A 21,464-nucleotide genomic window follows, 5' to 3' on the forward strand; every position below is an offset into this window, starting at 1 on the left:
CCTGCTGACCACCACCACTCTGCTGGCAAAATTGCTGGGCTTTCAGTATTTATTTCTCATATTTCATCAGTGCTCAGTATTTCGATAGGATGGCATGCAGTTCAAGCATTTTTTTTAAGAGGAGGGCTGTGTGATTTCACGTGGCGATACCTGAAGTGCTACAATAGGCTAAGAGCATCCACCTAACTCTACAGGGCACTGTAGCTAATTCTCACCTCTGACATAACTACTGCATTGCAACCGGACAGCGACAGGAGACACTAGCTGCAGCTAGTCTATGGACGTTGTGTCAGAAACCACAGAGATATGCAGGGTCTGGGTATGCACAAACACTGGGTATCGCTGCACCCCGAAATACCTGAACCCAGAGGAGAACCTTTTCTGCAGTGGTTCTGTCTGAGCCTTTAAGTCATGTGGAAATTCATGTGCCTTGAGCGGCTAAAGCTCTTCCCTTCTGCACGGCAGAGTACGCGCTCCCCCAAAATCCGTTCTCTTTTGGCAAAAAGGAAGAAGGCCTTGAGCTGCAGGAATTAACATCTCTCTTCCATACACGGTTTGGCTGACTCCGGGGTTGGCCTGTTTCCGGTCACGATCCCACTGTATTGCATAAATCCCTATAGATGGGAGACAGCAGCGAGTGGAAGCTCCCCATACATCAAAGTCATTTTGGCACTGACCTCAAGGCTTCTGTGAAACAGTGCCACAAGGTTCAAAATTGTGCTGGGAGCACTCATGGCTGGGCTGCAGATCCTGCCTTGGACATAAACGATGAGCAGACAAAAAAAATAAGTAAGAACATGGACTGGGTGTGTTTAGCAGGCATGAAAAAGGGCTAGAAGCTCATCTTCTGCAACAGGAGAGTTTGTATCATCAGTGAGGCGGCCAACTGGGCCTCAGTGTGCTTGCCACCCCCAGGAGCCTAGCTGCTTCTGATTTTGTTGCTGGGGCTCCTTCCCAGGCCTGTAAGGATATTCAGAATCGGAACAGTAGCTCTGTGAACAATCAGACTACAGAGGTGAAACAAAATCCAACCAAAAATTCAGACTGGAGAAGACAACAGTGAAACATAAGAGACTTTAAAAACTATCACCTGCATGGGATAGACATTAAAAAACAAAAAACCACAACCAAACAAAAAACCCACAACACTGCAAGGACAAGCAACTTCCTTCTCTGGAAGAGGGGGTTCTTCCATATTCCACATCAGGGATCTTGCTGCACTGGCCTTCTAGGGAAGACAATCACTGAACAAGCAGTATGCACAAATCCTTCCCTGCAAGATCCTTACGCTTGGCCTCAACTACCAACATGTGTCCCTGTGCCTTTGGGCCAGAACGGGCAGGCAGGCAACGGAAAGATGCTATAGCACCAGTTACAAAGTTCAATGCAGTTTTCAATGCATTAAGCCAAAGGATTGTCACCAAACTTGCCTTCCACGCAAGTTTTGCAAAGAGGGTAAAGCTACACTCCAGCTGCTTCTGTCCTCACGATGCCTTCTGTAGTCACTCCTTGCCTGAACTGTAGATCTTCTGAACCGTGGCACGCGTGAGCTCCAAATCCTCTGGGTACCGAATTTCTAGCTCGGTATTCGCTAGGTAGTGAATGCCGGTAAACTCTGAAAAATAGCGGCCAATGTCAGGGTGAGGGATCTCCCGAGGCTCAGAGTTGTATTCCAGGTTCTCTGTTAGGAAAGGGAAGAATCAGTTATCATCACGTGAAATGGCCTGCTACAAGGTAATAAATCCTGCACCTCTCAAGTCTTGTTTCTGTCTCTAGAAACACCACCTCCTGATGCTTTAAAGTAAAAAAACCCCTAATTGTGGAAAACATGCACAGAGTATGCCAGTACGACTGCTCACAGAGCCTCTTCTGAGTGATTGCGACCCTGTTTCCTAGTGGCATGAAAACTATTTTATGCCCAAGACCACACTGCCTGACGTTCGGTTCAAGTAGCAGGATGCTGGCCTGCTCCCACTCTGTTGGTCACAGGGCTTGGTTGTAAGTGCAGGGCGAAGCTGCGGCACTGAGCTCTGATCCCTCCGGCCCCATGGAAGATCAGATTCTAGGAGAGATCCTTCTCAAATGCTCCAAGGTGAGGCCACCTGCACAAGGCTGTCCTGGTAAAGGAGCCAACTGCTTTCTTGCCCTAAGTCACCAGTCTGTGTTTCAACTGTGTCAAGTCACCAGCCTGGTTTTCAAGCACGTCTCACAGTGAAATTAACTTTTCTAAATCCAAACTTCCCAAAGTTAAGAGGAAGTCCCTGATTCTTTCCCAAAACGCCCCATTTCCTCCTTTGTACTAAAACACAACCTGAGTAAGGACAATAGTTGAACAACACAGAAGCACTGGCATTAAAACACAAAGGTGACCCAAGCTGAGGGTCCCTTTGCCCCTGCAGTATTTGCATAAAGCAGTATGACTAGAAGGCAGCCCAGCAGTAAATCACATGTGCAGGTGCCCTGCAGCAGTCCCCAGATGATGTCATTTTTTCCAGCACACTGCTAGAAATACAGGTAGAAACAAAAGCTGCCTAAGTCCTGAAGTCTGACTTATCTGCAAGGCGGGACATGAACAAGATGGGATGCAGAGAACATCACTTGGGAATAATTAATCTGTCTCAAACTATTCAGCTCACTACAGAGAGCACATACAAGTCATGTTAATCCATACAGGCTTTTGAAGCTACTGTATGTCAGTGTGTGCAGCTGAAAGCACAAAAGCTTTCTATTCAGTGGGCTGGTGCCATCCTACAGGCTTGCAAAGTATCTTTTTCATATACTGCACCACTGCGGAAAACAATTTACACTCCGATATGCCCTGCAGAAGCATGGCTGAGCAGCAAGCCGTGTACAAAGGGAAAAACACAGCGAGGAAACAGAAGCTGCCAGGGAGGAAGAGACTGAGACAAGCAAGTTCAGCACTAGGTGGGAGCCTGTAAAACATGCTGACTAGAAGTTTTTGAGCCACAGATATCTGGCCTGGGCTGCCACAAAGCAAACAGAAGATAGACAAGAGCAGACAGGTAGATACCAAACTCACTGTATGAAACAGGTGTTTTGTAATTAGCTGCAGCTCAACTGATGAATTTACAGGAAGGGCTCAAACTGAGGTACAGGTACCTCTGATAAGCTTGGTGTTGTTTCTGAGCTGGTTAGACAGAACTCTGCATGCAGATTTCTTCAAGAGTCTTTCAGTAAAAAACCCCAATCATCCCCTCCCCAAAGTCAGGTCAGTGAGTTATGGAATACTCCCTTCCCAAATGATCTGAGGATGTGTTTTAGAGGGGATACTCAACAGGCAGGCAGCAAGAGTTCAGCAAACAAGGACAAACCCTTCAATTTTCCCTAGCGATATATCAAAACACTCAGATGCCACAGAGATGACTGTGCCAACCTACAGCTTGGCTAAAATACTCCATGCTCTGGAACCAGCCAGCATTATACTTGTTTATAAACATTTAGACAAAAGATATAAGAGATGACTCAGCCCGAGAAGCACTGTGGACAATTACGTGGTTAGTTTTCACTGAGATGCATGCTTTAATATCAACCCATGGCACACAAGAATTTTTGGGTTTTTTAAGACTCTCTGAGAGGCCAAGTACTGCCTAATATGAGCCATAAGGCTGAGCTGCAATAATTCCTGGTCCCCGCTTCATCTTTTTGGACTGAATATAAAGTAACTCTCAGGACAGTGTGAAACACCTGCACTTTAAACCTAGAGAGGTAGGGGTGTCCCCTCCTGTAAAACCACCTCTCGCTCACATGTCCGTGTCCAGAACGTGCTAGGGAGCACCCTCTAGTGAAAGAGTTGAACTGTATTTTTTTTCCAGCATTTCCCCTCTGGCAGCTTCCACATCTTCTCTTCGCAAAATGCAGTCAGGCTGTGCAGCTGCCCTGCCAGCTGGATGGGATGCCTCCGTATCACAGGGAGAAGAACAAACAGGAGGCAAAGAAACGCTGTGTTTACAATGTACGGAGTTACGGATGTATATGCATAGAGTTTTTTCCCTTTTGAACCTCAGTTTACATTTCCTGTACCCTAACCTCATATTCTCACCGTCATATAAGAATTTCCTTTCTTACTGCATGTTGCATAAAGAACATGTGACAGAGATTTCACAAATGCAAAGAGGTTTAGCAGAGATGTTCACTTTTGTCCCATTGTTATCAGAGGTGGCACGAAAAGCCACGCTAGCCGTGTTCTCTGGGATCTTGGCACACACAGTCTCTCGATGACAGCTGCTCAGAACCATGCCCTGACAAGCAAAGTTTGTGTGCTCTCCCACTAGATCCTATTTCGAGGTCCCGCCCAAAGCATGTCTATAATTTCAAAGCATGAGAGCTGCTGAAATAAATTCAGATTTCAGCAAAAGCTGAATTACCTCTTTTAAAAGCGACCATCCTGGTTTACACCATAAAACCAATCACATCCAAAGCACATTTCTAAGGCAAAAGGAGATTACACCAGAACGGTCCTTAACGTTCATTCCTAGCAGTACTGATTTCATGGAGAGCAAACACCGCAGGCCATGAATTCAAGATCATTTTCCTTCTTACCTCAACCTTATCTAACAGTTTATGTTTCACATTTAAGAGTTATCACTTAAACATCTCTTTCTCCTAATGTACTTTGAAACAGATAGTAAACACAGGAGACTCCTGCTCACCTTGAGCAGCATATCTGCAAGAGCCATCTTCCACTAGCACATTGTAGAAAGGCTGGTAGGGGCCATGTGGAAGGCTGTGGACGTTCATATTCCGGATCCATTCACGCCCCATCATGCAGGCAGGATCCCAGCCATAAATCACGCAGTTATAGCCATATCTAATTAAAAAAATTGCACACCAAAGACTGTGAAAACTCCAGGGCCAGCTCTTTTTCCTCAAGACTAATATAGCACTAGCAGGATAGCAGCCTCCTGTGAGTTGGCACATGGAGAAGAGGACAAGGGGGAGGGTGGGAAATGAATTTTAAAAGATTGTGTGTATTTTAAGGTGGGGGAAATGACTAGGAGTGACTGGATAAATAAACAGGAATAAACACCTGAGGACAAAAGAAAACCAAATGTGAGCAAGAAATGAAAGAGACTGGAAGTCAGCAACCGGGAGAACGGGAACAAGAAATAGGGAGAGAATCAACCATCCGACTGCGTTGTGCAAGTACTTCTGTGCCCACCACCCAGCCATGGTAATCCCAATACCGAACTCCCAGAAACAAAGCCATTGTTATTTTCAGATTATTTGTGTGATTAATTGCGAGGTATTACAACTGTCACCACTGACACCCTTAAAATATGCTCCAGATGTCTTGTTGAGTTGGAGGAGTGGCCGAAACAACACAGCACTGCCATGTCATTCTGGCAGAGCAGCACAGACAGGATCACAAAGCCTCTGTGCAATGCAGGAAGAGGAGGTAATATTAGCACAGGGGAAGATTCATAAGCTGTCTTAAAACTCTTACAATCTTTTTTGAAGTTGATTCTGTTCCATGGTCCCTCATGAACTGACTGATTACTGATGTTTCTTCGAGAGGTCTGGGCTGTGGAAATTTTAGCTGTGTGATATACAATGACTCAGACAAGTCACCGCACAAACTTCTCTCTGCAAGCAAACAGCAGTGAATACACTCGCTCTCTCAAAGGGCAGACAGAGCTGCTCCCGTTTTTCTCCGAGGCACATGGCATACACACATCTGCCTGGCATTTTCTATTCCAGGTACCTCCTTGGCAGACAAAACCACGTCTCATTACTGTCAGAACAAACACTTCTGCACTCGTTGTTACAGTACAGCCTGCTGATGTGGGGGAGGTTTGGAACAGCTCACCTCTTGTGTTTCATAATCAGCCCGATCGAAAAGCAGACCTCTTTGTGCTTCTCATCTGAACGGTGCTTCACCTCAGGTCCCACCTCCTCCTTCCGGCGCTCAATATGCTCTAGGGTATGTTGAACTAAGTACCCGACGGCCCCGTGCTGCGATGGGTCCAAAGCCTGAATATGCTGCAATATGTCCAGAACCTTCAGCAACCAAAACAAAAAGACAGATTCAGAACAAGTCTACAGCAGTCCAACACTTACAAATACATACAGATATATTTCTCAAGTTAGCTGGGTGTAATTGCCCAGGCTTAAAGGTCCGCCACACGAGTTTTCCACACAGGACTGAGAATCTTTGCTCTAGCTACACACTCCCAAGGAGTTCTTCATCCTTGCTTAGCCTGCAGAAATGGCAAACAGTCCTCTCCTTTTCTATTTTTAAAGCTCCCTACTTCCAAGGAAGGGCACTGTTGAGCACAGTAACTCCTTAAAACCAAGTCATACAAGCTAATCATGTCACATTTTGTGACCACAGGACATTGACGAGACCATTTCAAGGTTTCTGAAATGTTAAGAGAATACTGTTGCTAGTCTCCTGAACTGCTGCTGTGAAGCGATTCCAGATGACTTCTGCTGTACTTGAGAACAAACATTTTAGTTTAAAAGAGTTCTTCAGCATGTCTGTGGGAGCCTGGCAGAGGAAAAATAGGGCAGCGCAGAAGGAAATGCAAATAACCTCTACAATGCTATACCACATAACAGGGAACAAGAGACAGAGAACCTGCTTGTCTCAGGATGACTAAAGAACACTAACTTCAAAAGTGCTCTCAAAGCAGCAAACCCTGTAGATCCAGAATATCAGCCTATCAACACCCTCTGGCACACTATCAGAGCATCTGCTGCCAAGTTTGTTAGAGGCAGGCAATGCAAGTTTGGTTTTTTTTATTCCCCTTGCTCTTAACAAAACTTCTGTCTAAACAGGTTGGGAAAAGACAGATACATCCGTCCCAACATCAAATACCTCAAGTGCTGCCAGAGTTCCAAAATCTGACACACTTCAGCACCCGGCAAAAGGACTGTCTCCTCAATCACACACTGGAAGTTCTGGTCACTCCAAGTTCAGAGCAGCAGCAGAAGAGGACTAGGAATCTCAGGCTACTGAGCATGAACATCAGCCAAGAGGTGAAGAAAATAAATTTGGAAAAAGAACAGGTGAATAATTAGGTATGAGAAGAAGAAACACAGCTTCTTGGCCACCTTAATTCTCTGGCTGGAATCTTAAGGAGGATGTGAAAATCGTAAAAAAAAAATCCTACAGAAAGGGGAAGGCCTAGCACAGTGACCACAGCTGCCAGAGATTCTTGGCAATTTCATTTACTGTTATTTGCAAACACGTAGGGCAACATTCTGTGTAGCTCTGCTTGACTTTCAAGGTTTTGTAGCACCTTCCATAAATCTGGCAGACCTCTATTAAATCTGGTATCTTCTGTTCTGTCAGACATAGAGCGTTCTCTCTGGCTAGCTACAATCCTACCCGATAGCCTGGAAAAACTGAATGCATATGTGGATGCAATACTGAAAAGTTGAAATTTGCACATTTTCATTGCATCTGGCAACACGGTGCAGACAAACCACACGTAAACCTCAGCCATGGGGTTGTATTATTTGTTCCGAGGGGCAGCAAAACGAAAGAACGTAAAGCCTTTGTGCTTTACAAACACGTTGCTGAGTGCCAGAAAGGGGAAGGAAGATCTTTCAGTGTTTTTTGCTTAGCTGTCCTCTGTTTTCGTACAGTTGCCATTTCAGCTCAGCAAGTCCCCCCTGCATACAATTTCTTAGCCTGTGCTGTTTTTTTCTGTGGCGACCCTAAAACTTGCTGCCATAGGAAAGGAACGGCAAGCTCAGCACAATTTGTTCTTTGAAAGGAAGGCAGCTTCTCCCGCAGTCCTATGCTTCAGTTAATTTGGTGGAATAGCTTTGCTCTTCTGCTCAGCTGTCCAGCCAATACTTCTACCCCCTCACCCAAACCTCACGTTTGGAAATGGCACAGGCATTGCCCAAGTGCATGAGCTTCACTAAAGCAGTACAGGGAATTTTGACTAGGGAACACCTCTTTGCTATATTGAGACACTAAAGAAATAATATTTTTTTGAGTTACACGCTTCTTCGCTGTGCCTTCACCCGACTCAGTGAAAGACATGGATGATCTAGACAACTTGTAAGTCTCAGCACCTTCTTTCCCACATTCACAAGACAGCAGGACTCAAGTTGCTATGCTAAAGGCAATATTAAAAAAGAATCCCAAGGACAGGAATATTAAGTTGCTTTTTCGCAAGAGCCACTGATTGTGTGGCTAAGGTTTCAGAGAACAGCTTTTGCCGTATTTATAAAAGATAGCTTCCCGCAAGTTTTCTGATAAGGCAATTGGTTCCTTTTACATGAGTCCAGCAAGGGTTTCACCACCACTACCACAATCTAGGCATAAATCAAACAGAATGCTCTTATAACTTACAGCCAGAAGCCCACAGTACTGGTTGCAATATAAGCTGTCAGACTTGGGTGGTAAATCATAAATTGTGACCGAGACTCGAGGCTGCTCACAAGTCTCCCCTAGGCCAAGTAAGACTCCTCCTGTTTTCCCTGCTTCATACAGTAGAAATTGATTCGCTGAAATGCGATAACTTGTTCAATTGTGTTTATTACAGAAACAACTTGTGGCAGACTGTAATGCAAGCTGACGTAGTCCAAAAATCAATAGACTAGAATTAATAGCGCTTAGCCTATCAAAAAACATACGACCGAGTGGCGAGGTACCTTTTCTGGCCAGATTCCCAGGTGGAAGTATAACCTAGCCTGGAGCATTAGATGCTGCACATTGTCCGGATACATGGCCAGGTATAGATCCAGCGAGTCTCTCAAGAGTTGGTAAGACTGATCAGTGCTTTCTCTGCCAGCAAAAAAGAAACTCAATTGTAAGGCTAGCTCTTCAACCCCTATCCCCAGTACTCCGATGTACAGGGATAGTCACCAAAAGTGATGCTACAGGTACAGGCATGCTCATTCAGTAAGAGTGACTCTGGCACTGACTGTCACTCATCACATGCAACAGCCTGCTCAGAAGGAAAAACGCTACACAACTGATCATTGGACTCTACTCTCCCACTTCACTGGTATTCTGCTTGGTCAAATAATTCTACATAGAAGATTCACTCTCCAAGCCATTTCCTTGTGAAATCTGGTTTTGTTCCCCTATCTTAATTACACCTAAAGCAATCCTTTCGCTCTTTATCAGACAGTGATTTCTGTCTATGGCTACTTGGGAAAGTGATTTTCAGATTTTCTACAAACCAACAGCACCTTTGAAACTGCTCATTTGACCTTGTGGGTTGTGCTTGCCAAACCATAATGAAGGTCTCTGCTCTTCAGGGAACGGTCGACACTCCCCATCAGCTTTCCACAAATTAAAAAATTGATCTGTCCACGTTCTTGAGGGGAACTAGTTTTACTAAATATTCTTGTTTCCACACAATACTGCTGCAGGTGATTAAAAGCAACTAGACAATGCAACGTGACATACAGAATTTTCAAGATCCCCTGGGTGACTGACACCTTTTTAAACCTCTCACTAAAATAGCGTGAAGCAGCAGTACTGGAAATGCAGACAGCATACTCTGGGCCTTTTTTTCCCCACAGGCCTTACAGGCCAGATAATCCTCAACTCACCGCTTGCCAAGGTTTAAGAGATTTCCCACCATACGCTGCAAGACCTCTTTTGAAGTCACCACTCCATAGAACTCCTCTGTCACATGGTGGCCAATAAGGTACTCGCACTCCTTCACCGTCAGCTGCTTCCCCTTCCCAAAGGCATCAATGTAGGTGTAGTCAAAAATATCCGTGCTTCTAATGAAACACAAGGAAACTGAATTGTGATGATGGGTCTCAGGGTAAAGCAAGATTACCTATTTCTGTTCTTCCCTCAGCACTTCCAAGCTTGTTTTTAAAAGAAGCGCCATTCACACCTCAGCTCCCTCCTAAAAAGAGATTACTTGCTACCTTCTCTCTCCTCCTAGCTTCTTCATCGGATAAACATATATGGGAAAAGAAAGAGAAACTAAGGGGACATTTTCCCTCTATCATGCCAGTTCTTTCCTTCAGGTATTTTCAGGCTTGCTGTATCTATCTCTAGATTATATTACGACACTGCACTGGGAAGTGTAACAGAGCCCACGCATATGGCATCTGAAGGCCAGTGCCAAAAGGGGTGTAGTAGAGACAAAACCACTGCTCTGAACTGGACTGCTGATGTCACTCGCAAAATACAGATTTCTGTAAATTCACCATGATCTGGTCAAAGATGTATCCCGCACTGACTGACTGAGAATTGAAATGAGTGCACAGAACAGCAGCAATGGTCTTTAGCAACTGTTTTGTATGAAAGGTTATGTGAAATCAGCACCTTTTTTCTTCTTTTCAATTTTTCATATTTTTCTTAAATAAGAGAAACATTACCTCATGGTTACTATTATTCCACACTCAAGAAATCTGTTACCATTCATCAACAGCAGAGATGAATTCTGAGAAAACTCTTTAGAGATCTGATTTTTTCCTCCGCATAGGTTGTAGTTACAGACGGAAAATAATGAAACATTCTGGTACAGATGTGGAGCTGTAAATGCTTTCTGGCTTTTATTACTGGGGACACAACTTCAAAAGTCAGCAGATCACTTACCCTTCTTTTCCTTGACACCATCGCAGCAGGAAATGGCTAGGGAAGTTGACTGGTTCAAGCTTGACTCCTAGCTGCCTGGCAATCGTTAAATAAAGCACAGACAAACTGATGGGAATTCCTGTCCTGCGGATCAAAACCTGGGGGACAAAAATGTGATAAACACATGTGGGATATTGAGAAAAAACACAAAACCCCAAGGTTTGATTTCACAAATGAAAATATACCAACTTGACAGAATATGCACTAAAAGATTACATCATATTGACTTGGCAGCAAGTCGTTCTTCAGAGAGAATTATTTGTCTGACTACATTTGGACAAATACACACCACAAATAGAATGTCTCAAGCCTTGCAGCCTTCTCGTTTTTGCCTAACGCACACGTACCTGGTGAATGTATGAATTCAGGGAGTTATAGTAATCCAGCTCGTTTCCTTTGTATTTTAACTGCTCGTATAGGACACAATTCATAGCATCAAGTACCTGCCGCTGAAGCTCCACTTCTGGAATCAGGACCTCTCCTAAAAAACACATGCAGTGAAATAAAGACTGAGACAAGAAGTGTACTTAACCTTTATGCAGTGAACCTTATACTAGAATTATTCATATGCACTAAGAGCACAAGAGGTTAATCTCAATTCAGACTGTCAAGAGACTGGCTGGAGGTGACAACAGCAGTGCCCTAAGTGCTCCGCTCACAGCGCTGCCTGGCTCAGTGGACTGCCCTGCACCTCAGCTGTGCAATAGCGATGCCTCGCTTCCTTCTGCGGCTCAAGGACTGGATCCTAACCAACCCCTGCCAGCACAGCGCTGCAGCTGGACACATCACACTGCCCAGGCATGGGAAGTGTCCTTTCACCGCTTGAGAGTCCCAGCTTGGCCACTCCAGACATACAGATACAGGCAGACTGGTCGTTCTCTCTTTGAAAGACAGCAAATGTTAGATAGGGCTTATTAAAAAAAGCAAGGAGCAAGACACTGCCTGACCTTTGCAGATGTTAAAGCACTTACCTTTCCTACTGCAGCTGACTTTGGGACTTGCAGAGAAAAAGAGGTCAATCCCCTGCCCCACAGCTCTGCTACAGATATCAGGACTACTTAAAACTTCAGGGACAAAAGGGAAAAAAAAGGAAAAAGAAGAATCCCCCTCCCAATTCTTTTTGCTTAGACAATATCAGATGGACTGACAACCCCGGGCTATTGAATCTCTGTGGCTGCACAAACGGCTGTTTACTGAATAACGGTTTAAGCAAATGTCAGAATATGCTTGCCAGGGGATAAAGAACCACAGCTCTTTAAGCGCCAGTAATTCAACAGCTGTTTCACCTTGTCTGCCTGTATCTAGACTTGCAGAAGTGCTCTGCAGTAAAGCATATGTTTCTGTACAGTACCTGCCTTGGATGCCAAGCTGGGGTGCCTTGGATTTTTTGCCCGCAGGACTTTGCGTACTTTATCTGTGATATCATCCACTTGTGCCTGGACACTTTTTAAGCAGATGTCGGATAGTGGGTTACAGTATTGATCAATTAAAACAGCACCTGGAAAAAACAAACTATATAAGAAACAGGACTTCAGTTTTTTCTTTGCTTAGTTTTACCTACTCTAAATTCCAGGCATGCAGCAAGCAATTGCAGCAGATCACAAGAGGATTCCTTTTAAAATCTGCAGTCATATATTGGATTTATCATATAAAATGAGAAGAATAAGCTGACATGATAAATACCAATTAAATTCAGTATCTCCCTCTCCACCATCTTGAAAGGGAAAGCAATAGATTAATACGCTGAGCAAGTATGCTGCTAGACCAGGCTTAACGAGCCAACTCTCTGGTCACATTGTACCTCCTGGCATCCCCAAACAATGTTTTTTATTCAGAGCCTGAAATAATCTCAACTTCACTTCTGCTTCAGTTCCAATTTCTTCTTGCCATGTCCTCCATAGCTATCATTCTTGTTCATTGTTCCCTCTTCTGCTACATTCATCTTTCTCTTCCACACTCACTCTCCATCTTCATGTCAGAAACGCACTATAACAGAACAGATTTTCATTTTCCTTCTGCCCAAGAATCTTCTGTCAAACTTCTGCAGGAAAAAAAATAGCCCTTTCTCAGAATCTTCTCCTTATCACCTCGTCACCACTGCTGTTTCCAAAGCCTCCGTATTGTTCAACCTTTGGAATCAACTGTATTCACTTGCAAGAATTTTGCATGGACCATACCTCCTTCAGCTTCCTATGTCGCTTCGTTAGCATGTCCATGACAGGCCTGTATTCAAGGATTTCAGCAGGGCCCCCAGCCATGACTTCTTCCCCCCACCTCAAACCGTTCCCCATGCAGACCTGGTGAAATGGCACAAAACACTACCTGTTGGTGCTCTAATGGTACCTCCATGGCAGACAAATGCCTATATATGATTAAGTCACATAATTAACTCTCTCAGTTGTTTCCAGAAGAAGCCACTTTGGGCTTTCCTTTCTTGCCCTAACACAGTCTCTTCTTCAAAGTCTACTGCCACTAACAAGAACCAGCCTTGGTCTTAAGAGTCTCTTTCATATGACATTTTTGAGGTATATACCAAGAGTAAGGGACTATTCTGCAGAGACTGGCAGCTTTTGATCCTTCCAGAAGACTATCTTCTCCATAGGAAGCTGGAAGAAGAGAATAAGCCACCAGACTGAGGACACAAATTGCAGAAAAGTCTTTTCTTTCTTCATATCAGGTGCATGTACCTTCCCACCACATGACTGGACTTCCTTCCATTCTCCAGCTCTACATTGCACAGCTTCAACGCTCCAGCAGTCAAACAGCTCTTGAGAGAAAGCCACAGCGCACAGGCTATGAGCTGCAACAACAATTCCCCCTGCCTGCAGCTTGCTCCTTGCCCTTATCTGAGCACCTCTTGGGAAAGGAGATAGTAGGGAGGTGAGTCGAAATCAGATCAGTTGGTCTGTTAGGCCATATTCAGCCCACAGGCCACAGTTAAAATGCTTCTGCGGTGTCAGCTACTCAGGACGCTGAGCTACTGCTGGTTTCCTCAATGGGTTGTTCAAGATTCAAATGCAAGTGTTTTAACATTTTCTCCATTGCTTTTCAGCTCATCTGTCCGTGGGCAATTATTCAAGCACACAGCACTGACAGCAGCTAATGTAATCCCAACGTTATGATGCAACACTAGGCAACTACTGCAAGACTTCAAGGATTTCAGATACATCAAAAATCCAAACTTAATTCTGAGTTGTTGTCCAAGGGCTAGTTGAAACGTAAGCAAGGAAGGCTCTTTCCAAGTAAGACAACAATACTGGAAAGCTGTCATTAGGTGCTCTACACAGGATTTCTGCCAAAGACTTACCCTCCAGAAATGACTGCCGATCAGTCGGGCGTTGAAGATACTCCTTCAGATTTTTTAATATATTCTGTTGCCGTAGGAAGTATAGAATTTTCTTTGCATAGTACTTCCAGGTGAGACCTTTCCTGCACATTTAAATACAAAAAGTAGTATTGCCCTAAACAAGCACTTTAAGGGTGAGCACTTGATTTAACTTTTCCAGTGAACACAGGTTTACAATTTTTATTGCTTTTCTAAACAAGCCTGACAACACCACTATCACTGAGGAGTCAACCAAAAAGGTAAAGGTTAAAAGGAAATTCATCATCAAAAAACCACAATATAAGACAATATAAGACACTTGCAAAACATTGCTCCTATCATCTCAGATTTTTATCCTATCACCAGTATATAATTTTAAGAAGATACACAGATCCTAATTAATGTAGCTCAGGAATATCTGATTAAATCCTGTATTTTATTCCTAAAATGTTACTCTTTGTCTGACTGGATCCCTCCAGAATCAAACTTAAAGTATCCTCTCACCATCAAAAAGAAACTGATGAGGGACATGAACGTAGGTCCAATAGTATTCAGAAGAAAAAAAAAAACAATCCCCAGAGAAAAAACACCTCTGTTGCTCTGAAAAGGCAGGAATGGATCAACAGTTGATCTGTAGATCACACAATCCAAAACCTTACAGCTTTTCTAGTAAAGCCCCTTCACTTTCTAAATTAACAAGTGAAGGCAGAGTGCCCAAGCAGCAATGGAGGGCTGGTTACTGTCCAGGTAAGAGATCACCTGAAACATGACAGACCAACGCAGAGACATTCAAATCACACGCATCTAAGTGAGCCCCAGCCTTTAGCGATGGGTTACCCAGTGCCTCACTGAGCACTTTTACACCAAATAGTTAGGAATGGCACAAAACCCTGGCCCCCAAAAAACCCAAAGGGAGAATTCTACAATTCCCAGGCTCTGCACTTGCCATGTGTTTAAAACAACTCCAGTTTCCTTCTTCAGAAGAAAACCCCCACATCTTTCCCTGTTTACATTCCCTCTCTTCCAGAGTGCCCATCAAATCAGCCTTCTCCATCCTACTGGACAAGAGAACAATCAAACCTCATAACACTTTATCCTCTTCCAATAAATTGGGATGCTCAATAGGGAGAACTGCTTTATTGGGATATCTTCCAGGGAAATGATTTAGCCTAATGCTCCCGAATGGCAATGACTACAGCTTAATCAGGGTGTAATTAGCATCAATTCTGCTTTATGGGGAGGCAATTTGGCCAGTGCAAAGGCTGAAAAGCTTTTTAACCAGTTGTCAAATGAGATGTTTAGTCCCAGTTCAAATAGAGAACGTAATAAAATGGATGTGAAAAAGCAAAAATGAGATGATTGCCATTCCAGTTACATTTTTTCAGGCTCTACTAACAGTCCCTTTAATCAAGGCTCTTAGGCTCCATGAAGAGCCATCTATCGCTGTTTTGTATCACAGCAAAATCAGCATGGTTTATATGCTACCAGCAGAAAAACCTTCAAGTAAAGCAGTGACTTATTCATCTTGCCCAGTGTTAACCATGGTGATGAGAATACCTAGGCAGATGCAAACCAGAAGTTTTATTTACTTGCTTGACATTTTGTCTGTCTGAATCATTCACAGAACCGAAAATTTTGCAGTGGCTGCAATGAACACAGTTGCTCATTTGGGGACAAAAATTGTACCAGCTTACTACAGCTAAGAAACGAGGAAAACAAGGAAAAAAAAAAAAAAAAGACGCTGCAGTTTCATGATACAGGGATTCATGGTGGCAAACCTCACTAAGTATTCCTGCTTCCCTCTGGTGCTGTGGGCCCATCCTGCAAATCAGTTCAGCAAACTGATCCAGGTTTAAATAAAAAAAGGAACATGAGGATGGAAACCCCTTAAGCCAAAACTACTGCAGAGAAGGGGGTACATGGAACATGCCCTGAGACATGTAATGAACTGGCAAGAAATTAAGCAACAAACAGCACCAGAAAGCCAGAGGACCTCCTTCTCATAGAATAGTTTACATTTTTTTTTATGGGAATATTACATTTCTTCTGAAGTTAAACACACAGCAATACTTCCCAGCCTCGGTAAGCCTGGGGATGTTGTTTTATGAGAGCGACAAAAGGAGGTCAGGCATTCACCACAGTGCTGTTCCCCTTTAACTGGTGAAAGGGAAAAATCCCTTCCATTTCTAACCCCTCTCTTTCTTACCTTCCTTCCATGTTAAGGATACACATCAGCTCATCCTCAAAAAAATGACTTGGGCACGCAAGAGTCTCAATGTCACTGAATCCATCACAGGGGACCTGTCAAACCAGACAATGAATTACGCAGAGCACAACAGATTCTTCCCAAAAGAACATAATTTCATACAAAGTCACAAAACCAATTTTGTTCTATTTTTTAAAAATTTATATAAGATCTTAAAAATGTCCAGCTCACCAAGTACTCACGGTCTCTACTCCATGGGTTTATTACAAGGATCCGCTGAGAGCCCCAGTAGCACCCTACAGCAATTTGAGCTAACCACTACAGCATTCAAGGCTCCGACAGCGGGTGTACAGACCAGCACAAGCACAACAGATCTTATGCAGGCTGGGGCCAAGCTGAAAGTAATTTTAAGGTGGAATCAACTTTTGCCTGCGGTTGACTGAACTTCTACACTGGGGAGCGTATGTAGAAGATGGGTCCTAGGGGAAGGAATGAAGGAGAAGGAGCCTTCATTTTTTGAAACAGTCACTTACATATCTATATTCAGAACAGCCCTTTTCTTCCAGAATTCAGAACTCCTTTTTAAACTCTGGTTGAACTGCGAGAAATTTATTTGCTTTCAATCTTTGCAGTACATGACATGGGCTAATAGATTAAGGAAAAGGCGATTCCCATTATACTGTATCTTAGCAGGCATTCTGCAGGACCTAGCAGAACCATGTTCAAAGTCTCTTCCCCTCAATTCTAAGCAGGGAATTGAGCTGCACGTTCCAGCCCCACGGGAGATGATCCTCATTATTAGGCCTTTGGGTACTGCTGAATGGTCCCTCAGTAGTCTTTACACACATGATTAAAACAGTAGGAATCCAGGGGCCTCTGCCCCCAGTTAATGCCCTGACACACATTTCTCTACGGTCAAATGTCTATGTGCTGCAACTGCAGTGGAACAGTCTAAAAAGAACAGCTAGAAGACAGGCAGCTCTTAAAATCGGGTAAGAGGATTTCAACACGGGTCTCCTATATCTTAGGGGAATTCTCTACTGAACCACAACATACTCACAAAGGAGCCACAAAGGAGTGGCCGTTTCGTGGCTCCTGTCTGAGCTTTTCAATTCAGATGAAGTTATGGGCAGCATTTATGCCTATTTCACAGAATTTCAGGTTGACCAGAATTGTACAGCTAGCCAAAATCCACAGCCATCAACTAAGCAAACAGACAATGAAAGAGTTGTTGTTCCACATGCAAGTCTCTCCAAGAGACTACATTTTCACCTTTTTCACACTGAACGCAAAAGCATCTTGGTGTCATGGCTGGGTAAAGAACTTAAATAATATACTTCCCAATTCAGTGAACCTATTGTGCCTTGGACGTGTTTTCAGAAGACTTCTGACAACTCACAGAACGTATCCTTGCACAAGGTCTGCAGTGAGATAAAGTCATAGGCTGTGCTATGTGTCAACAAACTATCAGAAGTCCCCAGAGCCAGGTCTGAACACGCAGCAATGAGCAAAGAGATTTTAAAGCTGCAGCAGCAGCAGCAGCTGAACGTAATGTACAGAGTGCGCTTTGGACTCTACGCAGTTTGCACCTTTGGATTTTGAACTCTCCCCTTCTGGCTGGTGATCTCGCATTTTCATACACAGTGAGGACATAACAAATTTTCTGACTGCAGAGTTGAAAAGATGTGAAGAGAGAGGAAAGACAAACTAATAAAAAGTACTAAACAAGTAGCTAGGCTGTTACACCTACATAGAGAAGATGACTTACGTGTTCTGAAAAGAATCTTTTGGAGAACGAAGATACAATTCTCTGGGCTTCTAGACCAGCATTGTGTCGTGCTTTGTATTCTTCAAGCCAGCTAACACCGTCTGTGTGGCTGTAGTATTTCAGCAGTGATGGCCATCTACACAACAAGACATAAGTGAACATGTATTTCAACATCACTGAGAAACACCAGAACTGTAAAAATGTTGTTCACTACTGTCGCCACGTGACTCGAGGAGCTGAGACACTGCTAAGCACAACTTGAAATGTAACTATATAAATTAACTCAATGACTGACTCAAGCATCAAAGTATAAATCCAACAGATTTCATCTGGAATGGGCTGCCCAGGGAGGTGGTAGAGTCCTCATCCCTGGAGGTATTTAAAACAAGGATAGATGAGGTGCTTAGGAACATGGTTTAGTGGTGGGATGGCACGGTTAGGTTAAAGGTTGGACTCGATGATCTCAAAGGTCTTTTCCAACCAAAGTGATTCTATGATTCTATCTGCGTATTAATGGTTATTTAAAAGTAAGCTCTCCTGAAATCTGCCAACAGGAAACCTTCAAAGGGTTCATACTTGAGGTAGTTCAATACCTAAATATCTCAAACACTGCTGAGATTCCCTCTGGATAAACACAGGTATCACATTAGTAGAAGAGATGCAGAATTTTATAATAAAAAAAGGTTGCCATTCTGAAGGCGTATCACATTTAAGCTAATTTGTCATCTAGTAGAATGAGAATTCATTGTCCTGTGCTCTTCCTACTACCTCGTGGGTCTAATTAAAAGGATGCACAAAACAGAGCTCCCTCTATTGCCCTTGCTGATGACAACATCTACTGGAGGAAAAGAGAGAATTCTGAAGTCCAATAGTGACAGCTAATGCTTTTGCAGTTCATTTCTAATACAAGAAATAATTATTAAAAAAAACCCAACCCCCCACCTTTCTTGTAAAAGAAAGCTGTACCTGCTTTATTGAGTTTAGAAATCCCAAAGTTAAAACACATTCCACAGCTTACTCGGAAGCATTTCAAGGGTCAAATGAAAACCTAACTTCAGGCAATGTTTTGGGGGCTATTAGCAGCAGCACCTTTTCTAATCAAGCAGGCATGCGCTGCCACAACACAGCCCTGTGCAATAAAACATGTGCCAGCGCAGCAATACCCATGGCTGTTCTGAAGATACAAAGATCATTTGTGGATGAAACACCAAGAAGAATCAGCGCAGATGCAAATATTTTGGACAGCACCAGAAAGAAAGCTGAAAGGCTTCTTGTAATTTACAAGGGGGTTAGCTCCCATTTTGAAATTCTGTTAATTATTACTGCATTTGACAAAACATTTTCCTTCAACTACATGAATTGCCTTTGTTACTTTTCAGGTTATATACATATGATATATATACATATAATTTTATATATCTGTATATTTTTACCTTTATAAGCAGAGAACATCAACTGTTTAGATCACTACTTCTGTATAAAAATTACTACCAACTGACCAAAAGGTACAGTTGTGCCCATCCACACATGGAAGATATTTTACTACCAGTTAATAATAAAACCACACTGCCACTTTCCACAGCTTACTCGGAAGCATTTCAAGGGTCAAATGAAAACCTAACTTCAGGCAATGTTTTGGGGGCTATTAGCAGCAGCACCTTTTCTAATCAAGCAGGCATGCGCTGCCACAACACAGCCCTGTGCAATAAAACATGTGCCAGCGCAGCAATACCCATGGCTGTTCTGAAGATACAAAGATCATTTGTGGATGAAACACCAAGAAGAATCAGCGCAGATGCAAATATTTTGGACAGCACCAGAAAGAAAGCTGAAAGGCTTCTTGTAATTTACAAGGGGGTTAGCTCCCATTTTGAAATTCTGTTAATTATTACTGCATTTGACAAAACATTTTCCTTCAACTACATGAATTGCCTTTGTTACTTTTCAGGTTATATACATATGATATATATACATATAATTTTATATATCTGTATATTTTTACCTTTATAAGCAGAGAACATCAACTGTTTAGATCACTACTTCTGTATAAAAATTACTACCAACTGACCAAAAGGTACAGTTGTGCCCATCCACACATGGAAGATATTTTACTACCAGTTAATAATAAAACCACACTGCCACTGCAGTTACAAAGCAAAGTCGAAGACTAACCAAGTAACTTCACACTACATAACAATCTGTCTCCTGATGGACCCCTTGCCATTCATCTACCACTGAAATACAGCCACGTCATAATAACAATAGCAATCATTTATTTTAGGATGAGAAAGGATGAGAATAATTCGTTAGGTTGAAATTATATTGAAAATTTTAGGAAGATAAAGTGCAATTACTCACGATGGAATCCAGCCAGGACGACAAGGTCAATGTGCAAACTCCTGCCAAAAGTTCTATTATCAAAGACAGAGGAGGACAGCAGCATGTGCTAATCACCTACCACATTCAATTTCAGCTGTTGGATCTGAACCAGTTTTAAACTTTCAGGTTCAGTCCAGAAATTAGAGCCACTGAATCGGTGAAAGGATCTGGCCAGCCATCCCAAGCTCGGTGAATTGGGGAAGCTGTAATTGTTCAGTAGCCTTTTTCACTGGTGGAGAGAGAATAATCCTTTCATTTGAGCTATACTAAATTTTAAAGCCAACTGGCAAACAGAGAAAGCAATATTGCTATTTTTCCTGTGCCAAAGCACAGACAAAAACAGGTAGCAGATGAGCGTGCCCTATTCTAGACAGGCTGGCGGCCCCAGTGAAGGAGCAGTGTTTCTAGAACTGCTGAAACCACCGTGGCATAAGCAATACCAACAATTAATGCTCATGCTTTATTCCACGCTAATGTATTAACAGTTTCACTGGTTACAATGCAGCTATGCCCTCATCAGGTACCCTGCAACTGCCTTTGGGGAAAACTAAACGCACAAGCAGCAAAAGTCAATCCAAAGGATATTAGTTTCTGTGAAAATAGCTCTCCCAAAAGCACTACAAATAAAGCACCTCTCTTTTCTGTAAAGTCCTGCGACTGGACAAGTCTTGGCAGTTATTTTGGAAACTGCTAACACTTGCCTACTTTAGCGGGATGAGGGAGGCCAATCGACAACCCCGGCGTGCGTGCGGCCCTATGTCCGCACCAGTGCCAGCCCCCGGGTTGGATCTGGGGCCTGCAGGTAATCCTGGTGCCCGGCCGGGAAGAGGCTGCAAAGACCCTTCTCCCCCGAGCAAAGGGCACCACAGACCCTTCTCCTCCGGGTGGCAGGCTCAGCCTGGTCCCATCCCGTGGGATTCAGGGGGTGGAAGCAGCCTCGCAACAGCCCCTGCCATGCCTGCTCGGGAAGGACGCCCACGTCTCCTCAGCCGCGACACCCACAGCAGAAAGCCGCAGGGCTCGTCCCACCCGTGAGGGGCTCAGCACGCCCCTTGCAGAGCCAGGGAGAGCAGCCAAAGATGGGGGGTGCGGGATGCACTTCCACCGCCCCAGGCGCACCCAGGCCCTCCCAGGCCATGGGGACCGAAGGCACCGTCCCCTGTGCCGGCAGAGCCGCTCCGGGGGGCGCCGGCCTGCGCTG

General features: G+C 43.7%; 1 protein-coding gene across 1 annotated transcript in view; it reads right to left on the reverse strand.

Moving 5' to 3' along the window:
- Positions 1-6: 6 nt before the first annotated feature.
- Positions 7-21,464, reverse strand: part of FBXO21 (F-box protein 21) — a 22,331-nt gene continuing 873 nt past the window's right edge. The window contains exons 2-12 of the mRNA XM_035898369.1: positions 17,885-18,020; positions 16,117-16,211; positions 13,893-14,014; positions 11,937-12,083; positions 10,933-11,066; positions 10,547-10,683; positions 9,541-9,717; positions 8,632-8,764; positions 5,828-6,018; positions 4,671-4,828; positions 7-1,681 (exon numbers count right to left, since the gene is read on the reverse strand). Of these exons, the coding sequence (XP_035754262.1) occupies positions 1,503-1,681; positions 4,671-4,828; positions 5,828-6,018; positions 8,632-8,764; positions 9,541-9,717; positions 10,547-10,683; positions 10,933-11,066; positions 11,937-12,083; positions 13,893-14,014; positions 16,117-16,211; positions 17,885-18,020 (1,609 nt within the window). The 3' untranslated portion in view covers positions 7-1,502. The remainder of the gene's footprint in view (positions 1,682-4,670; positions 4,829-5,827; positions 6,019-8,631; positions 8,765-9,540; positions 9,718-10,546; positions 10,684-10,932; positions 11,067-11,936; positions 12,084-13,892; positions 14,015-16,116; positions 16,212-17,884; positions 18,021-21,464) is intronic.

Source organism: Egretta garzetta, unplaced genomic scaffold, assembly GCF_000687185.1.
Source record: "Egretta garzetta isolate BGI_Z169 unplaced genomic scaffold, ASM68718v1 scaffold7, whole genome shotgun sequence".
NCBI classification, from domain to species: domain Eukaryota; kingdom Metazoa; phylum Chordata; class Aves; order Pelecaniformes; family Ardeidae; genus Egretta; species Egretta garzetta.